Genomic DNA, 27,702 nt, shown 5'->3' with positions numbered 1-27,702 from the left:
CTTCCTGGCACCTGCCTCACCAGGAACAAATTACCAATCATGAGATGACATGGTGCCCGGTAGGGGTGAGGGCGAGGATGTTGCACTCAGCCATCATGAGTGCCTGTCCCACCTATGTCCCTGCCAGGTGACATCACCTCTCTGCTCAGTCTCCTCCTCTGTGACAGGTACAACAATAGCTCCTGGTTATTTTAGAATTTAACTTTAGGCAACACACTTAAGAATTTAATAAGATTGAAGTATTTAAGAGATGGACAGTCTTAGAATGAAGCCTAGCACACACTGAGCAACCAAACTATCAGATATTACTTCTTATCATTCGTATTACAGGAGATATTTTTCAACTTCCAAACCAATAACCCAGGGCTGCTGTTCATGGCTGTGTGTCCTGTGTCATCCTCAAAAACTACGTGTGATTGTGCCGTTGTCCAGAGAGGGTTATCATCTTTTCCACAAATGAGGAGCTGGCAGTGGTGATGTTAGGCCACAATCGAGGCTGTCCCTGTTCTCCTGAGAGATGCAGGAGGGTACCTACATTCCTGCTATCACTTGTACTAGGATTTTACCGAACACTTTCTATCTCTATACAAAATTTTAAAATTTTCCTTTCACTCAGCTACAATAGGTCTTACCCAGGGCCCCAAGGGAAGTGGGTATGCTGGTCTTTCAGTGGTTTGGGGATGTTATTTTTTAAGGGAGAAGTGTCTGAGCAGGGCTTCAATCCTGTATTCCTGACGCAGGTTTTCACTGATCTTACTACCTGCTGGGCGTCCCTGGTGGCTCAGTGGCAAAGAACCCACCTGCCGATGCAGAAGACAAGGCTTTAATCCCTGGGTCAGGAAGATCCTCTGGGGAAGGAAATGGCAACCCACTCCAGTATTCTTGCCTGAAAAGCCTCACGGACAGAGGAGCCTGGGGGGCTATAGTCCATGGACTCACGAAGAGTCAGACATGACTTGCAGACTGAACAGAAGCAACTGTCACCGGTATTTCTCACGGGTCCCCAATAGAGGCCCAGAGAAGGGCCTGCCGTCAGTGGGGACTCCCCTGTGGGTTAGTGGCTGCTGAGGATTGTATACTCTGATACTCACCACAGTTGGCCTCTAGCCTCGATTCACGTTTTAGAGTCACTGTGCTCACACACACAGTGACTCCACCTTCCACCTGTCAGCAGACAGTCAGCCAGTGTTCATGTCCCATCTCTCTTCCACAGTGCCCGTCTTCCTTCAGACTTCAGGGTAATTGCCCTGCAACCTCTTTGAATGAATCAGAAATAGTCATGAAACTGGGAATAATCTGGATTTTTCCTGCAGAAATGGTGGCCGTAACATTCTTAGAGACTTCTACATCCCAGGAGAAGCCAGAAATCACCCCAGGCATTCTGAAAGACAGTTTTCAGGTGACACTTCAGGGACTCCCTCCAAGGTGGTCACTGCTTGGCCCTGATGGGGTCCAGGCTGCAGAGAGGGTTCACATGAGTTGTTGGAAGAGTTGGCCCCAGGGAGGGGCCTGGAGGACAATACATAAGTTGAAGAAAGCATTGTAGACCTGTGGGAGGGCCAGTAAGGGCCAGGCAGCCATGCCACATGTCGCCATGTCCCATCCCCCTCTTTCCCACTCCAGGACATCCTCAGTCTGTGTCGCCTCCATCTCTATAGGCAGCTCCGCATGGAGGAGGGGGACACAGCACTCTGGTCCCCCACATCCTCTCATTGGAGTTGTGGATGGCCCAGAGGCGTGGAGCGGATGCAGCAGCCCCCTCAGCACCTCCCAGAGCCCAGCCCGCTCCACTCTGCACGTCCAGAGGTCAAGCCAGAATGGCCAGAGCACCTTCCTGCCGATGGTGCCCACTGCCTTCATCCTTCTCTCACTGAGGAGGATGACTTTATTCCAGCGCAAGACAAAGACATCGACTTGGTCTCCAAAAGAACATTTATTTCCAAATTGAGGCCACAGAAACAGAAACTCCCCCTCCTTGACTTCTGCCACTCCCATCAGATAATTCTTCAGACTCCACAATAAGACGCCTCTTTGGCAAATAAACACTTCTAGAGAAACCTCCGTCTGGGGACCCAGTCGAGTCTCCTGTTCACAGCTCAACATGTTTTAAGTGTGGTGCCTTCTTTGCCACCTCCCTGGACAGAAGCTCATTCCAGAAAGCTACTTCCTTGTCTTTCAGCTTCTCAGCTGCCCGAGTGTTGACACCAATCTGAAGGTACCCTTCTTTGTGGTCATACGCTGGCCAATGGGGAAGCCCCTCCCCATTAGGGTTCCTGAAACAGAATCAAATAGAAATTCACCAAAGCAAAGGTTTGGTCCCAACAACCCTCTGAGATGATCAGGGACACCATGGCTTCATTTCTGCCAAAGGCTCATATGCCACCAGAGACAGGAGGCTGACCATGTCCTGGGCAGCCAGTCCATCACAGGGAGCTCTCATGTCAGAGGTCACAGGGCCAGGTGTTTGACCATCGCACGTTGGAAGCTCCCCCCACCCAACAGACATGCCCTGTCCCTTCCCAACCCCACTCCATGTCTGCCAGAAGCTCACCCATTCCGAGCAAAGTTGGCCCAGAATTTCATCATCATCTTGCTGAGATTGATTTCCTCTTCTGAGGCACCATCTGTGGGGAGAGGACAAAGCCATTGCTGCTCAAAGTGTGGTTCATGGGCAACAGAAGCACTTAAGAAATTGTTAATAGATTCAGAAATGGAGCCCTTACTCCAGACCTGCTGAGTCTAAACCTGCATTTTAAGAACATCTTGGGTAATTCAAGTGCACTTTAAGCTTGACAGTTACCAACTGAGGCTGGGCTCAGTGAAGGGCTGGAGTCGATCCATAAGCTGACTACCTTGTCTTCTGTGTCCACCCAACTGCCCTTCCCCCTTCAGTGTTTTAGGGACACACCCCAGGGTTGCTGCTAGACTAATCCCACCTCCCAGGATGCTTTGGGTCTTTTCTCAGTTTCCTTCACCCACATATGTTTTCAGAATCTGAAAAATAACCAAGCTGCAAGATCCCCAAATAGTCATCCATCAGGAAGTGTCCAGAGGCACAGCCCTGGGGTGTGTCACACACAAGCTGTCTGTTAACTGTTGATGGTGAAGACATTGAAGACGTTTGTGAGAGTTATTCTTTAAAATATTATAATGTTAAATATATTTAATTAAAAAAGATACAAGCTTTAGATGGATGGTTGGATATATAGACACCCACACATTAGTCCTGGTTCAAGGTTAACAGCAATTATAACCTTACTCTCTCACTCGTACTCTGATATGCTCTTGTGAGGGTGGCGTGAATAGTGGCCTTCTAGCCCTGAGCAGAGGAGAAGGCGATGGCAACCCACTCCAGTGCTCTCGCCTGAAAAATCCCATGGATAAAGGAGCCTGGTAGGCTGCAGTCCATGGGGTTGCTAAGAGTCAGACATGACTGAGCGATTTCACTTTCACTTTTCACTTTCATGCAGTGGAGAAGGAAATGGCAGCCCACTCCAGTGTTCTTGCCAGAATCCCAGGGACGGGGGAGCCTGGTGGGCTGCCGTCTATGGGATCGCACAGAGTCGGACATGACTGAAGCGACTTAGCAGCAGCAGCAGCAGCCCTGAGCAGGGCCCTGAGGGTGACACACTCCCGTCTTGCTGATGCCCAGGTCTGGATTCTAGAGTGACCATGGGTGAGGGCAGAAGCATATGCATTCTACACCATGTACGCTAGAACAACAACAACACATGGTTGGGCCCTTTGTCCTTCCACCCTGTTATGGTGACTTCAGGAGACGAACAACTGCAGAGAAGGAGGAACTTGCCCAAGGTTACCAAATCAAATCCCGGACCAGGAGCTCCTAACTCCAAGTTCATAGTCACAAAAAGGCCATCACCTTTTAAAAATGGAGCCCCGAAGACAGAGAAGAGCTCATCCCCATGGTCCCCTATCACTGTCTTGGGTTTCAGCTCTGATGAGAAGCTTGGGCGATACTGAAACTCATACATGTAGGTGGGGGCTCCCACATCTGGAAAACATGGATTCATACATGGTTCATTTCAGCAGACACACAACTGGAGAGTATCAAGGGCTCCAGGGGGCTGTGAGCAATCAGGAAATGGGGGGCACGCCTGGTCCTGCGTGAACAACAAGAGCATTAATAACAGCTGCCCACTGTGAGAACCAACTGTGTGCCAACCTTGTGTGTTCCTGCAGCAAGTGCCTGGTTATTAGCACAGTAGAGAATAAAGAGCTTGGGAAAATTCTATGAGTTGCTTAAGGGTACATTGGTGGTAGAGGTGGAACTACCTTTGAACCAGTATTTATTCAGTGACTGAGTAAATGAATGAATAAATAAACGAATGTTGAAACTCTGGGGAAACTGATTAAAAATAACTATCATTGTAGAGGCATCGGGTCAACTCATATAAACCTCTTGGCCCTGATGCATTCTCACACCAGAACATCTAGATATACACAGTTTATGTCCACAGAAATACCACTACATTTCATTGATAGCAGGCTGCTTTTCATTCCTGTGGAGAATACCTGCAGCAAAACAGGTGCTTTCAGTTCCGCTTATTTTTGAGCATTTCAGGCCAAATGCAGTTAGTATCGGATGTACAAGTCTCAACAGTTTCCATGCATGTGTTTGTGCTGAGGGCCGGGCAGGAACCAGTGAAGGTGGAATGGTGGTGACCCTCTTCTGCCTAATGTCCAGGACTTACCTCTGTGGCGACGGGCCACATTCACAGATGGGACGCTAAATACCACGTCTGCTATCAAGTCCAGGAACAGGTCTTTCTTTTTGACAGGGTCGTCTGTCCCTCCTAAATACTTGTCAGTGGCCACTGGAGTCAGTTCCTCAGGAACGCTCTGAAATAGATCAAGTGAAAGTGACCACTGTTAAAATTAAATACAAGATAGAGACCAGACTTATGAATTATCTGTGCAGACAAAACCATTTAAGCCATGGGAGCAAAACTAACTCTCGCTTATTTCATGCACCTAAGCAAAACCTAATTTAGGTTATTTTTCTGTAAAGCCCTCTGACAATCACAAAATAAACTTAAGTCATCTCCCTAAAATGGTATGAGATAATCACTTTTCACCATTCCCTTGACACCTGAAAAACTCTATTGTAATAAGCAACCACTGGAAAGGTGAACAACTTCCTCATTTTCACTTTAGAAGCCATGCTGTAACTTCATGTCCTCAAACCTATCAGCCTTTGAAGTTGGAAGCTCCCAGAGAGAAAAGTGGTGTTTATGTACAATAAATTCTTCCTAAATATTATTCATTCACTTGGTGGTTTTAATTTTGCTACTTCTCAATTTCTGACTTCACCACCCCTGGTGAGTGACACAGCATCTCTTGTTTGGTTAATGGTGAGCCTTTTACACCCACTTGAAACTTTCCCCCACCCCTCAACTTGAGTAACAATAAGAAAAGTAGAAAAAGTTGATCAGAATCCCCCAGCCCCAGTCTTCATTCTGCCATTAATTTCTCTGCAACTGGGGACACGCTTCTGGCCCTCGCTGGGGCTCAACCAGTTCCTGTGATTCCTAGAGTCTCACAAGGAGAGGGTAGGACTGCCACAGGAGTGATGTGGCCGTCTTCTGGTCCAGCTTGTCTTCAGGCAGAGGGTAGCTCATGAACTGTTAAAACAAAGGTTAAACAACTGTGAATCATTAAGCAATGGCAGGAAAAACCAAAGAGACCAAACCAATGCAGACTTAAGGTCACTTTGTCATGTCTTGATGGGCATGAGTCTTTGATGAGTTGGGCAAAACCAATGAATCAAACAAACTTTTATATCTAGAGATTAAGGAGTGCAAGGAGGATAAAGTAATTGTTAAGGGAAGGCGCCCCAGTCTTTGTGTGTGTGTGTGTGTGTGTGTGTGTGTGTGTGTGTTTGTGTACACAAATAATTAGGCTAGAGTCCCTACAATAATCATCAAGACAGAAAGGGAAGTTTTCAGCCAGCCTAATGTTGAAGTGGAAGGCTCTGGGGCAGATGACACAGACCTCCACAAATACCCCGCTGTGTCAGATAACTGAGAAAGCTCCAAATCCTGCCATTATGACTTGGGTCCTTTGGTAAAATCTCTGAAATCGTGCTGAAGAACCACAGAACTCTGCACATAACGACTCCATCAAAACTTTGTCCTAAGACTTGACCAAACTCCAGGACAGCTGCAGAAAGCTTAAGGCCATGTCCCCAGGATGACTGCAGGCCCCCTTAAAGAGCTCTGGGCTGCCAGGAGATTTTACTGTTTGTTCCAGCCCAAACCTGGTGATAGGCAGTTAGGTCCACGAGCCCCTTCTAAATCTTTTCTTTGCCCCTTTAGATGTAAGTCTTCCACCCAAAACTGTTTCCTCAAGGATCTGAGAGCCATCTCTATGAAAAACAAACACTCAGGGATAATTCTTGCTCTCTCCTCCAGTCTCTGTGAGATGATAAAGGCCTAAGTTCAGTGGGGGTCTTGCTTCTACTTACACCATTGCCTCCTGTCATAAAGGCAGGAGTTGTTTCTTCTCCACATAAATGCCAGCTAACAAATCCAGGGAGCCCAATCACACAGACAATCCGCCCCGCCTCACCCATGCCTTAAAGAGGCTCCAGGCTTTCATTTCAGGGATTGGGTTCAGTTCACGATGGATCATTTCCCTCTAGCAGGGGTGTAACTGAATCAAATCTGTTACCACTTCACCTAGTGTCTGGCTTTGTTTATCTCTGTCAGAAGGGAAAGCCCTTCCTAACTTTTAGAAGTCAATTTTAACTCAGGAGGAAGCAGGCTCCTCTGACTCTTTCCAGTGAGATGAGTGAGAGCATGGGTGAGGCAGGGGTAATTTGTGGAGAAAGCATGAAAGCAGCAAGCCTGAGGCGAGAGGCTGCAGGTTCCAAGCCCCACTCTACTTAACTCCTGAGCCCCTGGCCCTTTCCAGGTTTATCATCTGCCCAGTGACGATCTCTACCAGCCCTCCTGGAACCGACATTTCAGGATCCATGGATGGGAGGACAATTAGAGAGTGTTTGGGGACGTGGGTCCCCAGGGCTACATCTCCCAGATGACAGTGTGGACCATCAGAGATGGTTTCTATGGAAATGTCAACTTGTATGAAGGGGACAGCTGCCCTGGGGACACAGCCTCTCTCCTAGAGAGAGGTCTGTGACCAGAGATGGGAGGGTGATGGGATGGGAGACAAGTCTACAAGGCCTGCACTTTCTCACCAGTGGAATAATCCAGCCAAACTCTTGCTTGTTGATTCCCACCATGTAGGGAACATTGTTGAAATTCTTTTCAGCCAGCATCTCTTCGGGCATCTTTGGCAGCAGCATTCCATCAACCACGGTGGGCAGGAAAGGATGGCTCTAGGGAAGAGAGCAAGGGAGTGTCTGTGCTTCCCCTTCTAAGTCACACCCTCATCCTCCTCTCCACCTGCTGGAACTCGAGGCCAGTATCACACACCTGGGTGCCCGTGGGTGGTGGCCACACACCTGGGTCCTAACAGAGGGGGCTAAGTCTGCAGATCCAAGAGGGCTGAACTCTGACCAGGGGACAGCAGTGGTCATGTGATGGGGACAGATCTCCACTCAAAGTGGTATGAAAATATATCATATAATGTGCATTTAATTTGAAGTGTACATAGTAATATATCTATGTGCATTCCTCCATCTACAGTCCTTGCAAGCATCTCTTTACAGAACCACCCTCAGCAGGAAGTCCCTTTACTTTGGTCACTTTAGCAAAGCTATATGATAACCAACTTTTAAACCAGGCCCCCCCGCCTTGCTCTATTCATCTCCAGCCCAAGCACACTTATCAGATCTTTTAATCACATAATACCTTGCTTAACTTTTTGGTTCTCCCCATAGATCAAAGAAGTAGAAATGAAGAATAAGTAATTAACAGATGACCAGGTCTCCTCCCTAGCTTCCCCTTTAGTAATCTCCAAAATAAACTATGTGAACAAGATGATATCTAGAAGATCACAAGGAATCAACAACCTGCATATGAGCCTGCGGACAGAGGGAAATGGCTACCACTCTGACCTCCTATCTCAGTGGCGAACTGAGATCACTTCTCTATTGCTCTTTAAAAAGTTTCATGACCAGGGATTTGCCTGGTAGTCCAATGGTTAGGAATGAGCCTTGCAATGCAGGGGTCTCGGGTTTGATCCTTGGTTGGGGAACTAAGATATCACATGCCTTCAGATAGCTAAGCCCACGCACTACAATTACTGAGCCCACGTACCACAACTAGAGAGAAGCCTGAATGCCGCAACAACAACAAAAAGATTCATGGCCAAATGGAAACTTGCAAGGTGGTTTTGGGGGGATGCTGACTTTGCCATCTCCCCAGATTGCTGCATTCTGATTAAAGTCACCTTTCTTTTTTACGATTTGTGAATATGTATTTGATCTCATAACCAGTAAGGAGCAAGACCCCTGATTGGTTCAGTAACATTCTCATTATTCGTAGCACTTAAGTTCTGTAAAGTCACCACGACTCTGATTTAGGGACTGCTCTGTCACTTCAACAGGGGAAATATGGGGCCAGGTTCCTGAGCCTCTGGTCACATTTTCTCAACCTTGTGTTGTGTATGTTCCTGTTTAAAGACACCTTATGTAATAGACATTTCTTACAGACAATTAGTTATGTGTAATATTTATTGATAATAAAACACCAACCAACAAGGCCTCAATGTTTTCTTGGCCTGGGGAGACTGCTGTTGGAGTTTCCTGCATGACTGGGAGGGGGGTGGTGTCCTGAGGACTGAGACTCATGGCTCCTTTCCCCACACGCCTGCAAATAGAGTGACTTGCACAGCCAGTCAACCCTGCAGCCCCCAGGAGATGATCTGGGCTCCACGTGAAGGCTCCTGGAGAGCCCCTTACCCAGTCATCTCCACTCCCCACAATGGAGGTTTCTCGTTCACCTTCTCCCAACAGGGCATTTTTAGGAATGTAAATAAGACCAGGGGCTGGCTGGGGACAGGGACACAGAGTTCAAAACTGGGGGCATTGGACTAGGAGTCCAGGAAACTGGTTCCAGTCCTATATCTGGTCTTCCTGGCTGTGTGACCCAGGCAGGGTCACAGCCCCTCTCTGGGCCTCAGCAATATAAACACAAGGAGATACCATGATTCTACAAAGAAGAATTATTTCATTCTTTCCTTTTCACTAACTGGAGCTTAAAGGTGTCAAGTGGAGAAGGAAATGGCAACCCATTCCGGCATTGTTACCTGGGAAATCCCATGAACGGTGGAGCCTGATGGGCTACAGTCCATGGGGTCGCAAAGGATGGGACTCGACTTAGCGACTGAGCAAAGGTGTCAAGACTTAAAATGTGTATTCAAGAAAACAAAAGTCCTTACCTCTGTGGGGTCTTTGTGTAAATCAAGAACGAAAAATTTCTGTGAAGACAAAGACAGTGGTTGTGGTGAGGAGGCTTCCTGGGAGGAAAGCTGACCTCTGTGAGCTGTGCTCAAAGATATCAACTTCTCCCTCCTGGTGCCACCCTGGCTGGGCTGAAAGGAAGCGGGCAGGACACCCTCCCCTGGGCACCAGCACAGGGAGCAGGTGTGGGATGGGGGAGGGGAGCTCTGCAGAGGACTGTTGGTGCCTGCCCTGCCTTCCACCCATTTCCCCTTCTGTTCTTCCAGGCAACAACACCCCGATTTTCCTTTGGGGAACCCCCTCTTCCCCACTCTCACTCCATCATTGCAGACATCTGTATGTGACCTCCGGTGCACCAAATCCCTGAATACAGGGACTACTTCAGCGGTGGACATGTGCCCATGTCATTTCAATAGAGTTTATCCAAATTTTTGCTGCAATTGTTGGGAAATAGGGTTTCTAAGCAGATAGTATGTAAGACTAGAGTACTGTTGCTGTCTTTAACCTCCCCAGGGGACAAATCAGTCTGAGAGTGAAACCAACACAGAAAGTTAAAAGCTGAGGGATAGCGATAGATTCTTAATAATAGCATATGTGCATCTGGATCCAGCCATGCCTGAAGCCATCCACTCTTGGATTTGTCAGTGAGTTACCTGAAGATTCTGTCACAACATATTCCTTTCTCTTTCCAAGACACTTTGAGATGAATTTTCTTATCTTGCTTTAGAAAATCTTGACTCCTACAAGCTCACTGAAATTCAGCCCACCCCACACTTCTCTTTGTTGTGAGCTTACCAAGACTGTGCTAGTTTTGTTGTGACACTGTAGCTAACAGGCCTGACCAGTATAGGAAATCCTATTAAGGATCCCTCCATTATGTGCTGTAGGCCCACAGTCCAGGTGTGCAGGTGTGTGTGTGTGCATATGCATGCATGTGTGTGTGTGTGTGTACTGGAGAGAGAGGATAATCCTGGAAACACTTCCACATGATCTCAGAAGATCTTAGAAGAATAACATGGACTCTTAGGTTCTCTGGGTTTCCCCAAAGTCAGCCAATCTCCCCTTATAAGCTGAATCTCTTGTGCCACATGAAGAATTGATGAAAGAAATTTACCTCTGAAAGAAATGTACACAACCAGAAAACAGTTGTGTTTTTATCTTTGAGCACAGCAGTCACCTTATTTGAGCCTGAGAAACAGGGATCCAAGGCTACATTGGACTTAACCCATGGAAACAGAGCAGAATCCAGTGCTGGAGTCTAGCTCCGGGTAGTCCAGGAGTAGCCTCAGGATTCCAGGGTCCAGACAGAGAGTCCAGGTGCTCAGGCTACTCCAACGGTTCCCATTGGTTCTAAATGTGCTGTTCTCTGGGTATCTGTCATGCTGTTAACTTCCTGTGATGACCCACCACCATAGCCATCCATCAGTCCTGAAATGTCACCTTCTCTGTGAAGCAGCCCTGCTTGTTATAATGAATGCTTCCCCTCTCTGTACTCCCACCATACCTAATCCACTTAAGTCAATGTGTGTATTTCTCCTTGAATAGTTCCTTGTGAATAGAGACTATATCCAATTATGTCTGCGTCACCTGCTCTGTTATCTCCCTGCATACACTTAGCAGAGATGCATGGATGGATGAAATTAGTCAATCCAAGGAGTATGGGTGAATTGGGGGGATAAGTGAATAGATGAATGATAGCCAGCAGACTAGGTGATGGATTCATCATTAATTTTAGAGAGATGGGTGATGAAATACATAAATATGGATGATTGGTAACAGATGAATGAGTGCTATAGATGAATTGATATTATTTAAGGTTGATGAAAAGACACTGATAAATTGGATTCATTGGCGGATGGACAGATAAAATGATGAATGAATGGATGCATGAATGGATGGAAGGTTGGATGGATGAGTGGGTAGATACAGTTATATTAGAGTCACAATTGAGGCAGACACACAGAAAATCTAAAAAACTGGACCACCACTAGGTTATAATTGAGGTGGTTTCTAAATTAACCAAAACAAATTGTGACAATATTTCTGAATATCTTTGTTCAAAATAGTCCCATCCCCCAAATTCAGGGTGGTAATTATCTCTGAGAATATGTAATGTTTAATTTCCTAAAAACATATTGGAAACTGAAGCCCCCATACCTCGAGCACATCCTCTACAACAAGACAAGGCATGGCAATGAGAAGCCTGGGCACCACCAGCTAGAAAGTAGCCCCCACTCACCAAGACTAGACAAAGCCCGCACATAGCAAAGGAGGCCCAGCACAGCCATAAGTAAATAAAATTTTAAAAAATATTAGAAAACAATATTGGAAAAAGTAAGTGTTGATAGATATGAGGAGTCATGACACAGTTGTTTATTACGTTATTTTTTTTGTCTTTGCTAACATCTGAGATAGTCTGTAATAAGGAAGGAAAGAAAGAAAGTTCCCATTCAGATCTAGAGGCTGACACTCCTCCTGGGAGCTGAGAAACTGTCCCAGGTAGTTTTTCCAGGGCAAGAGGACTGAAAGTGAAATAATGAAGCCTGGGGCCATGTTTCTAGGGTAGGGGGCTTGTGTTTCCAAGAGAGTAGATGCACCTACCATTTTCAGTGTTATGTCCATGAGCTCGTCCTCTGTCTTCTGGCGCAGGCAGTGAACAAGGACAGCTGAGGTGGTGGTTTTACAGCCAGCAATGACAGCAATTTGCTGTAGAGATCACAGGTGACAATAGAGTTCAAGAGCCATCTCTCTTCCTTCCATCAATACTGAGTGTTCTGTCCCAACCTCAATTTCTATAGGCAGCCTGTGATAGCAGAAAATACTCCAGACCAGTAGGTCCTGGGTCCCAGGGATGCCACTTATATTCCTCAGCCTCTGCTGCCTAATCTCTGTTAAAGTGGGCAGAATGATCTCAAAGCTGAACATCTAAAGAGAGGCAGCATGGAAGGGGTGCTTAAGAGCCTGGAATCCAGAATCCCACTTTCTAATTTCAAATCTTGGCTCATCCGATTAATAGCCACGTGGCCTCAGGCCAGTCAGTTGCAAATTGCAGCCAGAGGGGAAGATGCAGAAGAAGAGAAGTCAGGCGCCATGATGACGGGGCCCTGGAGAGTGTGCACGGGCTGCCCAGAGCCTGGCCTAGTGTCTGACATACATCAGCGCTCAGTATGTATTTGGTAGAAAAATAAAAAGGCACAGGAAGAAGTAGAGGAGAGAGGAAGAGCAAGAGCGCACAATAAAGGACTTAAGATTCTTTATTCTGCAATTTCTGGTCCTGTTGGATAAAATCCAGGTCCATCTCTACCATATCCATTTCCTTTGAATAAACTGCCCCTTCTTAACTTTAGCCTGATTAATGGGCTTCTGTTGTTAATAGCCAAACAATTCTGAAAAAAGTTCCCCAAAATTCTAAATGTTCTTGGACTCTTATCTCCTCCTCTCCTACTTACCACTCATCCCTTTAAGTCTGGCTGCTGCCCCCACCCCTCCACCAAACCAGCTCTCACAGCCGGACCAAATGTTCCACGTCACTGACACTAAGGCACACTCCTCAGCAGGGACTCTGTGCTGCTCATCCTTTCTTGTCTTCGTAACAGTCTCCAAATAAAGACAAAGCCCTCACCGGGTCCTACGTAGCATGGCCCTGCCAATGGCCCCATCCTCAGCTCTCTCCAGGTCCTATCTGCACTTTCTGCCCTGGCTACATCAGCCTTCCTCACTCACTCTCTTGAGATACCTGCTCCTGCCCAGGACATTTGCACAGACTGTTCCCTCTTCCTGGATATTCTTTTCTTATCAAATAACTTACTACTAGTCCTTCTCATCTCAACTCGTGATCATTTTATTTTTCAAGAAAACTTTCATGATAACCTCCCCCTACAAACTGGACTCAGTTCAGTTCAGTTCAGTCGCTCAGTCATGTCCGACTCTGCGACCCCATGAATCACAGCCCGCCAGGCCTCCCTGTCCATCACCAACTCCCGGAGTTCACTCAGACTCACGTCCATCGAGTCAGTGATGCCATCCAGCCATCTCATCCTCTGTCATCCCCTTCTCCTCCTGCCCCCAATCCCTCCCAGCATCAGAGTCTTTTCCATTGAGTCAACTCTTCGCATGAAGTGGCCAAAGTACTGGAGTTTCAGCTTTAGCATCATTCCTTCCAAAGAAATCCCAGGGCTGATCTCCTTCAGAATGGACTGGTTGGATCTCCTTGCAGTCCAAGGGACTCTCAAGAGTCTTCTCCAACACCACAGTTCAAAAGCATCAATTCTTTGGTGCTCAGCCTTCTTCCCAGTCCAACTCTCACATCCATACATGACCACAGGAAAAACCATAGCCTTGACTAGATGGACCTTTGTTGGCAAAGTAATGTCTCTGCTTTTGAATATGCTATCTAGGTTGGTCATAACTTTTCTTCCAAGGAGTAGGCGTCTTTTAATTTCAGGGCTGCAGTCACCATCTGCAGTGATTTTGGAGCCCCAAAAAAGTAAAGTCTGACACTGTTTCCCCATCTATTTCCCATGAAGTGATGGGACCAGATGCCATGATCTTTGTTTTCTGAATGTTGAGCTTTCAGCCAACTTTTTCACTCTCCACTTTCACTTTCATCAAGAGGCTTTTGAGTTCCTCTCCACTTTCTGCCATAAGGGTGGTGTCATCTGCATATCTGAGGTTATTGATATTTCTCCCGGCAATCTTGATTCCAGCTTGTGCTTCTTCCAGTCCAGCGTTTCTCATGATGTACTCTGCATATAAGTTAAATAAGCATGGTGACAATATACAGCCTTGATGTACTCCTTTTCCTATTTGGAACCAGTCTGTTGTTCCATGTCCAGTTCTAACTGTTGCTTCCTGACCTGCATACAGATTTCTCAAGAGGCAGGTCAGGTGATCTGGTATTCCCATCTCTTTCGGGATTTTCCATAGTTTATTGTGATCCACACAATAAAGTCAAAGGCTTTGGCATAGTCAATAAAGCAGAAATAAATGATTTTCTGGAAGTCTCTTGCTTTTTTTGATGATCCAGCATGTATTGGCAATTTGATCTCTGGTTCCTCTGCCTTTTCTAAAACCAGCCTGAACATCTGGAAGTTCACGGTTCACGTATTGCTGAAGCCTGGCTTGGAGAATTTTGAGCATTACAAACTGGACTATGTGTTGCTTTTGGATTCTGTTGACATCAGGTACCTCTATTGCTCCAATCACAGCTGACATTTTCTAAGTTGTGCAATTATATAATTATTAACTGCCTCCTAAATTATAATAGAAGCTTCATGAGGTTGCTAGATGTCAGATTATGTCTAATAATGAGTGAATGAATCCTCCAAGCAACTACCCCAGTCACAAACCCCCAGGAAGAATCCACTCCAGAGTCACATGGAGCCAATGAGTTCAGCAGACTCAGACCCCGAGAGAGGCAACACAGGTGACAGGCCACTGCCCACTGTGCAGCCCCTCACCCCACCTGGCACACTTTGGGAAACATGTTCTGTGGAAAGTGCATGGGGCTGGCAGTCCAGAGTCACGAGCCCGAGTCCAGCTCTGCCCTCCTCACTCTCTTGGCCAGTGCTTCAGCTCTCTTCCCAGTTTGTGCAGTGGCATAAGGGGGAGGTGGGGAGAGGTGTGTCCTTCTCCTACATGTTCAGCCACCCTCACCTCTGTGATTCTTTGAGGATGTCAGCCAGACCATATTCTAAGAACAGCCCTCGACAACTCCAGGAGGGCAGTGCGTGGTGTGTGGGCAGGCCAGTGTGAGACCTACCTCAGCTGCAGCCTTCGAGTCTCTCTTGACCAGGGTGGAAATGAGGGCCACGCCGCTCTCAGAGATGGCCCGGTGGAAGAGATTCCTGGCCAGGGGGGATAACACCTGCAGGACCGTGTTGAGAAGGGAGTTTATGCTCATGGGGAGGGTGGTCTTCAACAGCTATACCCATCCACAACCCTGTCCTGGACTGTGGAGACCATGGGCCCAGCATCTTTGAGAAAACCTCAGCTGGAGGGAGGCAGGAGCAGAGGGACAGAACAGGTGGTGTGTGGCACCCACTGACTATAACAATCAACAGTATCTGAGGGCAGCTCAGCAACTCCTAGCAACACTTTAGCAGCATAGTTCTTATAGCAACTATACCCCAGTAGGAATTAATTAAAAAAATAAAAGTAAATAAAAAATCTTAAACCTGGCTGGGGAAATATAGAATAAATAAATAAAGTAAAGGCACAGTTCTGATTTCCTGTTTCCATTACTCAGAATTTATCCTAAGGAAAATGAGCATGGAGGTACACAACAACTTTTAATAATGCAAATGTTGTTTATAATAGTAAACACTGGGAATAACCCAAGGTTTCAATATTGTGAGATTGGGCAACTAAGCTATCTTTCATTCTTACCATGGAACTACTTGACTATACACACAAAAATATGAAAGGGTGTGTAATTGTTAGATAAACATTTATGTTGTTTTATAATGCTAAGGAAAATTTTTATTTAAGAAATTTCACCTAGATTAATACATAAATAGAATCATAGGAAAAAATTAGAAAAATACAGATCAAAATGTTCATGGTGAGTCTCCACAGACAATGGGATTGCGAATGAATTTTTTTCTTCTTTGAGGTTTTCTGTACTTTTATTTCTCCACTTTATGAAAAATAAAAACATTTTCCTCTGAGTATTCAGTTGTAAAACCAACATAGATTTTTAAAAAGCAGTAATACGGAATTCCTTGGCGGTTCAGTGGTTAAGACTCCAAGCTCCTAATGCAGGGGACTTGGTTGGGGAACCGAGTTGGGGAACCGAGTTGGGGAACCAGTTGATCCCCAGTTGGGGAACTAAAATCCCACAGGCCAAGCGACCGAAAAAAGGAAAAAACGGTAATAGCACTAACTCTCTGCTCAAATGTGAGATAGTTGGAGTGTTTTCCACAGCCCCCAGCACCTTCTAATCTGGCTTTCCAGCTTTGCTTCCCTTGGTGTCTCCCCCATTCCCATTCCCCACACCACACTCCCAGGTCCTGTCTGTATCCCCTTGTCGCCTGTCCCATCCCCCATCCCTCCTCTTCTTCTCCTTCTCCCCAGCCCAGCTCCATCCCTCAGCCCCAGACACTGCTGCCCTCGCTCCTGGGCATGGACAAGCCCCCAGAGCCCTCAGAAGGGGCCCCCAACCTGTTCCTAGTGCTCGTGTCTCCCTGAACTGTAGGCCTGGCTTCAAGTCAGACAAGGACACCCAGACCAACCTCAAGTTGGCTCCTCTGATTAATCATTTACACCCACCCCTAATCTCAAGAGAAGTGAGGCGAGTCCTAACGTTAAAATGATTAAGAAGGAGTTGATGAGCTCAACCGACACAGGACAGCAAGAGAGTGTCTGTCGCAGCTGTGGCTGCAGCTACGGCCCCGGAGGCTGAGCTGAGCCCTGAGCTTCCTGGGGGCCAAGGGGAGTCTGGCCATTAACTCTCCACCATCTGATGCTGCACAGAGTCGGGTCAGCCTTGAATCCAGGTCTTGGAAGTAAAGGTCCCAGGACTAGATGGGCTGATCTGCAAGGGGTCCCATCAGCAGCCACATCAGGGCCAGGAAGACTTACAAGAACAGAGACACTTTCCCCTCCTGCTGACTCTCCAAAGATGGTCACAGAGCCTGGATCCCCTCCAAAGTTGGCAATGTTCTCCTGGACCCAGTGCAGCGCGGCCACCTGGTCCAAGTGACCCCAGTTCCCCGGGCTGTGCTCATCCCCTGTGCTGTGAGTAAGAGAACAGGGTGGGGTTGGGAGCAGAGATGTCCCGGCAGGGCCCTGAGGACCAGAGATGGGGCTGGGGGTCCAGGGGAGCCTTCTGGAAAGGACTGGGCTTCCACAGCCCTGACACAGGCTCTTCACTTTCCTGCTGTCCTGCTCTGCTACAGGGCTCTACAGAGCCATCCTTCATCTACTGATTGAGCATTTGCTATGGTCGGGGTGAAACCGAGTCACGTGGTAGAGGAGAGGCCGGGGGGAGAGGAAGTGGGGCAAGTACGTGCAGTTACTGTCCCTGGGAGCAGACACGGGCCATGGGGGAAGAACTGAGGGGTCTCTGTGAAGGGGACACATCCTGGGACACGACTCCCCTGGGACAACCCTCCTCAGCCCACAGGTCTTTCCAGGGAGGTGACCACCCCTCCCCCAGCCCACCCCCAGCATCTCAGGGTAGGAAGTCCTGGCGCCAGTGCATTAGGGAAAAGCTCAGTAACTGCCTGCTGGAAACCTGGTTCCTGTCCCCACAGAATCCACGCAGGAGACTCAAGCCTTCACTCACACATGTGCCAAATTTCAGAAGGAAATGGGGTCCATGGCCCAACGCTCCTCCAAGCAGATGTACCCCTGGAGTCAGATGCTCCTTACCACCTCCCAGTTCCAGGCACCCGTTCCTTCACCTACAAGACTTCATGGAGCTCCCACATGAGTCTACCCCTTCTTTACTTCCCCAGGAGGAAAGATGTGTGAGCCTCTAAGTGCTGTGCTGCATGGTAACTGTCATCTTTAAGTGACTGCAACATGCCAGGCAGCACAGTGAAAACGAGATCAGCAGTTCAGATGAGATGACAACTGGGTGGGCTTGGTAGGAATAATAGGAGTGTGTCAGGGAGATTAGGTGTTTTATGTGTAAGAGCTCAGAAGTAAGTGCACCAGGGTGGCTGGGGAATGAGAAGGTAGGTGGAGCCCAATTAGGAGGGGACTCAGATGTCTTAGTAGGGAGCCTAGCAAGGAGCCCCTTGAGGGCTTGCATGACCAGAGGGCTTGCATGACCAGAGTGGGGTCCTAGCACCCCCACCCTGGGGGCAATGTGCCACCAGGAGAGTCCAGGGTCTTACCTGAAGAATCCCCAGATGCCCAGGCGGTACTGAATGGTCACCACCACCACGTTTTCATGGGCAGAGAGGACCAGCCCATCATAGGTTGTTGCCCCGCCCACCATGAGACCTCCTCCGTGGATCCACACCATCACCTGGACGGGGAGGATGCAACCACAGGGTTACAGGAAGCAGAGCTGGGGAAGACCTCAGAGACAGGTTTGGTCACCTACCCATTCTCCAGCTGCAGCCCAGGCTGCCACTCCACTCAGGGCACCCTGGCTGCCCCTGCCTGTCTCCCCTGCCCCAGTGCCACCTGCGCTCAGCGCTCTTCTTGCTGAGAACATCATCATGGGAACAGCCAAGGCTCGAGCATCATCTTCTTTCCAACACTCCCACCACCCTCACTCCTGGGCCCCTCATCCAGCTCAGAACACTCAGTAGGCAGAAGCCCTTGGTTTGAAGCTTGTTTCAGCTTCATCTTAGTTACCTTTTGTGTGGCGAATTCAACTTCTCAAGTGAATGAATGATCATGTTAAGAAGCACATGCCGTGGGTGGCACCTCTTCTTAATATGACTTCCTGCTGCCTCCTCTGCTCCCCAAATCTCACCCATCCTCCAAAGCCCAGCCTAAAACTACCTCCTCTGAGAAGTCTTTAACCATTTGATGAATATGGTCTGAAAACCTACTAGGTGCCAGGGGCACCTGAGCAAGAACTGAGGATGAGAGTGAATATGTATTCACATATTATGATAATTCATAACACACAGCCCTCAATTTAAGGAGTTCACATAGCAATAAAGTGAGAATGACTAAAATAATAGAAACACTTGGTTAATAAAAAAATCAAAGAACTCATATATAAATTATACAACAAGTATTATTCAAGCATTTAAAATAAACCATCCATGAGAAAGGAATTACTATTGTCCCTTTTCATAGACAAGAAAACGGAGGCACTTAACCATCCCGAGGTCACACAGCTAATAGGTGGTGGAGGCAGGACTCGAACCCAGGCAGTCTGGCTGCAGAGTCCACATGTTGAGCCACCCAGCACACAGCAGCCAATGGCCATGCTGCAGTAGGTTGGCTGTTGGACAGGAGGAATTCCTTCCCTTCAACTCTAACTAATACATCAGGAAGACTAGCCTCATGTGCTATGCCAGACACTGCCATAAATCTTCATATTGGTCACTGAACACTTGTGTGTGATTATCCCCAATTTGAGGAAACAGTAAAAGGTGGAACAAGGATTTACACCCAGACCCTGTGGTTCCAGAGTCTGTGTCCACAGCTGAGGTTCTCCAGCCTCAGTTTCCTGGAGCCCCTGCTCCTCCAACACTTTTGTTCCCTGACTACCTCTGGGTGGAGGGACTGAGTTTGCAGTCATCTCTGAGACCAGGCTGAGCCAGGGGCTGGTCAGCAGTGATTTCCTGAAGAGGCCAGTCCAGTTCTGTGCAGATCCTCGAGACAGGGGCTGTGTGGTCATGGTTTTATGTTTTTCCTTTCTCCTAACCCTTAATTCTAGCTCTGTCTATGGGAACACTGAGTACATAATAGGGAAAAGAAATGAATGCATAAATGAATGAGTGAAAAACTGTCCCCACCTCTCTGAGCTTCTAATCACAAGTTCACAGACACCCTCCTCCACATCTGGGCACCATGCCAGGGGTGTTCCTGGGTGATGGGTGGGCACATCCAGCCATTGACCCCTCTACCCCATTGACCTCTCCTTTTCCAGCAGACCTGCCCCGAAGACCTCCAGCCTAAGCCTAGAAGTTGGCTCTGTTAGGTAGGTAGAATAGGGAAAAGGAGTCCAAAACGGCGGTGGCTAAAAGACAAGGAAGGGAAAAGCCCGGGAAAATAGAACAAAAGAAGGTCCGAGGATCGAGGACCGGAGTGAGGACCTCAGGTAAAACAAACAACACTCCTGACTGGCCCAATTTACATAGGACAGGCCCAGGGGAAAAAAAAAAAAAACAAACATATAAAAAGAGGAGCCAAAGATAGCTCTCTCTCTCTCTCTCCCCCGCGCGCTGGGGTGCCCTTCTCCTCGTGTCTTTGGATCGACGTGCCCTCACGCCTCGAAGATGGATTTTCCTGCTATCTTCTAAATAAAATACAGCGGTAACACCGAGCTGTAACACTGATTTGTCTAAGAGCAATAACATGGTCCATTCGAGACCTGAGAGCTATAACACGGTCTGTCCAAGACCCAAGAGCTGTGACACGCTGAGGGGGCTTTAATGTCCGTCACTCCAAATCTTCGTTGTGACGAGACAAGGAACCCAGGAACACACACTCGCGTGACAGCTCTGTCTCTGGGTTCCATGTATTCTGGAAATGCTGACTCATTGGGTCATCAGCTTTACCCAAAACAATTAGGAACTGAAATTAACTACAAGAAAATCTTGATAGCTGGCAAAGGCAAAGGAAAATACATCTTTGTTGCTCCAGGCTCTGCCCCCCAAGCTGTGACACCAAGTCACAGGAAGCTGTCAGAGAGGGCCTCTGTGTGCTGAGGAAAGGCCACACACAGGCTCCGTGCTAGCGCGTGTCAGAGCGCTCCCGCTGTTCCGGGAGCCCCGTGCTCCAGTCCTGCCAACCCTACTCTGTGACCGCTCCTTCCCCTCACTGGACCTCAGTTTGTCTGGCTGTAAAGGAAGGGTTGGCTTGTTGGCTTATCTCCGAGATTGCTTCCAGCTCTAACTTTATGGAAATGACGTTTTACCCTCTCTGGGTATCAGATTCCTAATCTAGCAATTAAAAGTCATCCTTCTTGTCCATCTATTAGCATGAGAGACATCAGAAAAATTAAATGTGCATTACAGATGGGCAGCAATCTCCCCCAGGGGCCCTACTCTGGCCGAGGGGAAACAGAGGTGTGGGCAACCTGTGCTCCCTGATGTCAGGTTTGGCTGTGGTGCACAAGAAAGCCCTGGGGCCCCAGAAGACCCTTGGCCCAAGACAACCCCCACCCAACACTGCCTTCATCCCCTTCCAGTCTACACCAGCCTTGCCCAGTGGCTCCCACCGCTTACCGGCAGCCTGCTTCTCTTCGTCAAGTCAGCAGGGGTGTATATATTTAGGTAAAGACAGTCTTCGGAAAACGTGAGACTAATGTTCTCCTTTCTGTTGGTAAAGAGATCCGAGAGCAACTGTGCCCCCACTGGGTCTTGGGAGCACCTGCGAGAGGCAAGGAGAGAGAAGAAATCTTGAGGTTCAATCAGAGCTGACCAAGGAGATGTCTCCTGTGGTCATCAAAGGCCTTGGGATGGCAGCTTCAGGTCAGTAAATAGAGTTGTTCTTACCATACCTGGGGCATGCGATGGGGATCTTCAGGCTCACCAAGGTCTCCCAGGACCATGTACGGTCAGACCTGACCCTCTTCCCTTCTTAGGCCTCTGGAACGCCCCGGGTCAAGGAAGGAGGCTGCCCTATGTGCTGATGGGCATGAAAAAGGACCATTCCTGCATCCCTGGGTCCACACCAACACTGTATGACGCCCGCTGTAGAGTGCCTCTGTATTCTGCCCACACAGAAACATGTTCTAGGCCACAGGAGACTTCCAGAAACCAGGAGAAATCAATCAAATGGCAGATATTTAGGGCCTACAACAGATCAGGGTCAAATATTTGTGGGGCAGCATTGCTGCTGCTGCTAAGTCGCTTCAGTCGTGTCCGACTCTGTGCGACCCCATAGACGGCAGCCCACCAGGCTCCCCCGTCCCTGGGATTCTCCAGGCAAGAACACTGGAGTGGGTTGCCATTTCCTTCTCCAGTGCATGAAAGTGAAAAGTGAAAGTGAAGTCAGCTCAGTCGTGTCCGACTCTTAGTTGACCCCACGGACTGCAGCCTTCCAGGCTCCTCCGTCCATGGGATTTTCCAGGCAGGAGTACTGGAGTGGGGTGCCATCACCTTCTCCGGGGCAGCATTAGGGGAACTATATTCTAGTCCTGCCTCAGCCTGATTTTCTGGGTTTCCTTGGGTGAATGCCTTGCCTGCTCTGGGTCCCAATCTGTCCTATGTAAGTGAGGGGAGTGATTTCTATAAGGGTCTAGCAACATGGACATGCTAATATTTGTCAGCAACTCATCACAGGCAAGAGCTATTGGTTGTCCCAATAGGAGACTTTAAAGATGCTACAGATACTATAATTTTTAATGTTTATTGAGTCCTCTCAACTTGCCAACTGCTGTTTTAAATACTTCTTATATATTAACTCATTTAAATTCCCATTGGCCCCATGATATGGGTTCTATTATTATCCTCATTTTACAGTTGAGAAACCGAGGCACAGAGAAGTTAGAGAACCTGCCCAAGGTCACACAGCCAGAAAAAATCACACTATGTAGTGCTTATGTTTTCAAGGATATTATAAGCCACATTTACGGATCTCAGTGCCCCCACAAAAAAAGGCATGACTGCCCTACGTATTTCGATGAGGTAACTGAGGCACTGATGTGCTTGGATGACACGGCTGTCAAGTCACAGAATCACAACCTCAAAGATAACCTCTTGATTTCCATCCTGTGGGGACTTTCCCCAGATCACCTAGGCAAGGACATAATATTCATAAAAGAAGATTAAGAGTTAAAAAGGAAAAATACTCAATGTCACTAGTATTCAAACAAACACAGAATAAAAAGAATAATTTTGTGTATAATGGTGATGGTAACAATTATTAACATTATTCTGCCTACTCAGTAGATAAAAACCATTTTAATAACTCCAAGCATTGACAAAAAGTCAGTTAATGGAGGTTTTCATATATTAATTAAAACAGTGCAGTTGTAATATTTCTGAAGGCAAATTTTTAAAATACTCTTACTCCAAAATGTTATATCTTGGAACTTATCCAAAAATGAATATGCATGAAAATTTAGCTATAGGATGTTCATCAGAGTGCTATTTATAGTATAAAAAATATCAACAACAATGAAGAACCCCAAATAAGAGATGGAGTACAGAAATTATGATTCAATACTCAATATAAAATGGTGATTAAATGTCAGGTTGTGATATTTAATGACACATAATGGTGTTCATGATACACTTTCATGAACTTCGTCTACTGCTTTCATCTAAATTATCTGTACCATGTAATACAATACTGTGATATAAGAAAAATAAGCATTTGTAAGAAGTATGTATTTGATCTTTGGCCAGTTTCTGCTGAAGAGCTCTTGAAACCCTTGTGTTCATACTTTCCTGAGCAGTGTATACTGTTGGGTTAACGAAGTGACTTTTGGACCACACCTAAAAGCGGGAACTGGTTGCCAGAGGAATAATCTCATTATTATAAGCAAGGGAACCTTCTCTCACAGCCCCCTGAACTCTGGAAAGAGAAGATGGGCTGGAGGGGAATCAATCACCAGTGACCAATGACATCAATCCATTGCCCATGTAATGGCTTTCCAGGTGGCTCCAAGGTAACAACCTGTCTGCCAATGCAGGAGACACAGGAGATTACCTGGAAGAGGAAATGGCAGCCCACTCCAGTGTTCTTGCCTGGAAAATTCCATGGTGAGAGGAGCCTGGTGGGCTATAGTCCAAGGGGTTACAAAGAGTCGGACACAACTGAACAATGAACACTCACGCCCATGTAATGAAACCTCCATAAAATGTCAAAAGGACAGGTTCAGAAAGCATCCTGGTTGGTGAACCAGAACTTGTTTTTATTTTTCACACTGCGTGGCATGTGGAATCTTACTTCCCTGATTAGGGACTGAACGCTTTGCAGTGGAAGGGCGGATTCTTAACCCCTGGACAACCAGGGAGGCCATCGTGCTGGGTCCTCTGTCAGGGACCTCACCTTATGGTCTCTTCATTTGGCTTGTGGTTTGTATCCTTCAATATCCTTCATAATGAAATGGTAATGTAGTGGGGAAACTAGTTTGTTGAGTTCTGTGAGCTGCTCTGGTAAATAAATAGAACCTAGGAAGAGGGTCACGGGAACCTCTGAATTATAGCCAGTTGGTCAGATGCACAGTTGACAACTTGGATTTCGCATTTGAAGTAGAGGGAGGTTTTGTGGGACTGAGCCCTTCACAGATGGAATCTGATGCTATCTCTGGCAAAACAGTGTCAGAAATTAGTTGAACTGTTGGACACACATATGGTCTGCAAGAATTGCTTTTTGGTGTGGGAAACACACACACACACATTAGAATTGGGTACAGGAAATTATGTGATTCCACTTTAAGGGAGAAATTATGGGACAGATAAAAGACTAGAAAAATAGAATCTAAAATATGAACAGGAGCTCTTGCTAGGTGGTGGAATTGTGTATGATTTTCACTGTCTTAATTTTACTTACCATCCTCACTTTTCAAAAAATTAATTATTTATTTGGCTGCATGTTTCTTGCCTATGACACGTGCGGTCTTTTAGTCACAGAGTGTGAACTCCTAGTTGAACACAGGGCTCTAGAATGCTGTGAGAGTTCTGGAATGTTGGTAAGGATCTACAAGAGCCTGAGGATTTCACAGCAAAGTATGAGCCACTCAGAGGATTGCCTTGGCTCCTTCCTGCATCCCTTTGAGACTAACATCCCCACTGAAAGATGCCAAAACCACACCCCTGACCTACATGGGAGGGTAAGAGGTGGTATTCTTCACGAAGGTCCATGGTTCTGCAGGCTGCGGCGGAGTAAACCTCAAGGATCCAAGAGGAGGCTTGGCAAAAGGGACTCCCAGGAAGACGGCCACAGGCTGTGCAAATCCTTTTAAGTTGACATGTTTCCCCAGGACTCTGCCCTGAGCGGTGTCCACAATAGGCGGTGAGGGTGCCAGCCCTGCTGGACATTGAGAGGAAATGAGGACACGTCAATGGTGACAGTGAACTGGATTCTGGGTGGATTTTATTACTTTTGCCACTTTTGATACTTTGCCATGTGACCTTGAATGTCCTCTCAACTCTCTAAGCCTCAGCTTCTTATGTAGGAGAGGGTGAAGCTGTCTTTCCTAACTCACAGGGTCATCAGAAGGAGGGTGACTCGGGGTCACATTCTATCTGTCCCATTCCCGTGGAGCAGGCGGTTTTTTCTCACTGAGCTTAAATGCGTCTCCTGCAGTTGCCACGTCAGGCCCGGTCCTTGCTGCTCGGGGGCATCCTGCACCTTCATGAGGCAGGTGGTCTTAGTGTGACCCCTGTTCATGCTCGTCCCTCAAGTTCTCTCTTGTCCATCCTCAACAGCTGCAGTTTGTTTAAGCATCCTTACAGGAAATGATTTCCAGCCTCTCACCCTCCCAACTGTTCCCCTTTAGATACAGACGAAAGGCCAACCTCTCAAAGTGTGTGGCCAGACAGAGAAGAATAACTCAGATCTGGTCTTATAGACACAGCCTTCAAGAGACATGACATGGACAGATGCCCAACTGGCAAGAGTGAAAAAGCGGGTGATGGGCTGTGAGGTATAGGCAATGATGGTGAGAGTGGTGGTTACATTTGTGTTATAGGTAATGATTGAGTATTGAGCACTTACTATGTACCAGTGGGCACTCTAATCAGAGCAGCCTGGCTAGGGAGACATCAATATGCCCATTTTACAGATGAGGTAACTGAGGAAATGGAGCCAGTTAGTATGGATTTTCTAAAGGTGGAAAAGGTATGACCTTGCCAGGGGATAACTAGCAGTAAGGGGATGCTGCTGCTGCTGCTAAGTCACTTCAGTCGTGTTTGACTCTGTGCGACCCCATAGACGGCAGCCCACCAGGCTCCCCTGTCCCTGGGATTCTCCAGGCAAGAACACTGGAGTGGGTTGCCATTTCCTTCTCCAATGCATGAAAGTGAAAAGTGAAAGTGAAGTCAGCTCAGTCGTGTCCGACTCCTAGCGACCCCATGGACTGCAGCCTACCAGGCTCTTCCATCCATGGGATTTTCCAGGCAAGAGTACTGGAGTGGGTTGCCATTGCCTTCTCCAAGTAAGAGGATAATCAGCTTTTAATTAGGGCTTCCCTGGTGGCTCAGATGGTAAAGAATCTGCCTGCAATGCAGGAAACCTGAGTTTGATCCCTAGGTTGGGAAGATCCCCTGGAGAAGGAAATGGCAACCCACTCCTGTATTCTTGCCTAGACCGAGGAACCTGGTGGGCTACAGTCCACAGGGTTACAAAGAGTCAGACATGACCGAGCGACTAACACATAACTGCTCTTCCCCTCGGTTCCAGGCCTCTCAGAGTGTCACAGAGCCAGAAAGAAGATAAAACCCAGTGCAGCCTGGGCTGTCAGAGCACTGATGGCCAGAGCACTGGCTCTGGACTCAGGAGACAGAGAATTCAGAGCGTGGTTTTCCAGCTGACCTTGGGCATGTACAGTTCCCTCTCTGAGCCTCAGTTTTTCCATCTACAAAATGGTACAGATGCATTCTGAGGTCCCTTGCTGCACCCTTGTATTAACCATGTCCTCTATGTCCCGTATTCTGATGCTTTGACAGCTGGAGCCTTGCTGATTCTGGGGGAACTGCCCCTCTCAGAATTAGCCAATCCCTGGAGACAGGAATGAACTTCCCCTTCCAGCCTTCCAGAGCCTGTACCCCAATCCCCTTCTTTATCAGGTCCTCACCATTCGCTACTATCATCCTGCCCCAAACACTCCAGGACAAAGTACCTGAAAACTGTGCGTACCCCCTAGCCTGCTGAAATTGTCTGCTTTGCCACTCCAAACCCTATTTATCCTGCCTCTCCTCTGCCTTCCCTATCAGTGTCCAAGATAAACACCCTTACTCCCAATTTCTTTTCTTCCCTCGTGACCCACCCCGGTCTTTACCACCTGGCACACCATGGTAGGGCCATGCTCTCTCCTCCATGAAAATGTGAGTCATAAACCACCTTTCCAAAAGGCAGCTGGCTCCTGATCTGTGGGCCTTAGAATACCCTAATAGTCTATTAATACATATCTCTTTTTTTAAGCTTTAAACTTTTAATTTTGTATTTGGATATAGCTGATTAACCATGTTGTGATGGTTTCAGGTGAACAGAGAAGGCACTCAGCCATACACACACATGTATCCATTCTCCCCGAAACTCCCCTCCCATCCAGGCTGCCACATAACACTGAGCAGAGTTCCATGTGCTGTATGTGGTAGGCCCTTGTTAGTTAACCATTTTAATATAGCAGTAATACAGTGTCTTTGAAAGCAACTGCTTCATCTCTTTTTTGACTTTCTCTGTTTCAGGCGCTCTTTAGAATAAACAGCCCATTTCTACCTCACAACAGTCCACGGAGCTAGAGTGGCCACCCCCATTTTCAAAATGCAAAACCAAGGCCCAGAAAAGGGACATCCCATGTGTAAGAACACACAGCCCCTAAGTGCTGAGCCGGGATGGGAACCCACACTGCTCTGTCTCCAGAACCAGTATTAATATGCTGGTAAGATCCCTTCAGGGCTTCCCAAGTAGCTCAGCGGTAAAGAATACACCTGCCAATAGACACAGGTTCGATCCCTGGATCAGGAAGATCCCCTGGAGTAGGAAATGGCAACCCACTCCAG

At 47.4% G+C, this 27,702-nt stretch overlaps 1 protein-coding gene across 1 annotated transcript; it reads right to left on the bottom strand.

The window, feature by feature from the left end:
• Positions 1-1,926: 1,926 nt before the first annotated feature.
• Positions 1,927-25,369, bottom strand: LOC129630601 (liver carboxylesterase-like). The gene is made up of 14 exons (XM_055551116.1): positions 25,300-25,369; positions 24,802-25,006; positions 21,253-21,397; positions 18,232-18,365; positions 16,970-17,123; positions 15,150-15,254; positions 11,990-12,094; positions 9,367-9,405; positions 7,220-7,360; positions 5,562-5,642; positions 4,713-4,860; positions 3,881-4,012; positions 2,552-2,624; positions 1,927-2,273 (listed from the first exon to the last, which is right to left on the bottom strand). Exons 1-14 carry the CDS (start codon positions 25,367-25,369, stop codon positions 2,090-2,092), a joined length of 1,716 nt encoding a protein of 571 aa, XP_055407091.1. The 3' UTR covers positions 1,927-2,089.
• Between the last annotated feature and the right edge of the window lie 2,333 nt (positions 25,370-27,702).

The sequence above is a fragment of the Bubalus kerabau genome, chromosome 17 (genome assembly GCF_029407905.1).
Source record: "Bubalus kerabau isolate K-KA32 ecotype Philippines breed swamp buffalo chromosome 17, PCC_UOA_SB_1v2, whole genome shotgun sequence".
Classification (NCBI taxonomy): domain Eukaryota; kingdom Metazoa; phylum Chordata; class Mammalia; order Artiodactyla; family Bovidae; genus Bubalus; species Bubalus kerabau.
The sequence above is the reverse complement of the archived record's forward strand: the minus strand, read 5'-3'. Positions and strand labels throughout refer to the sequence as shown.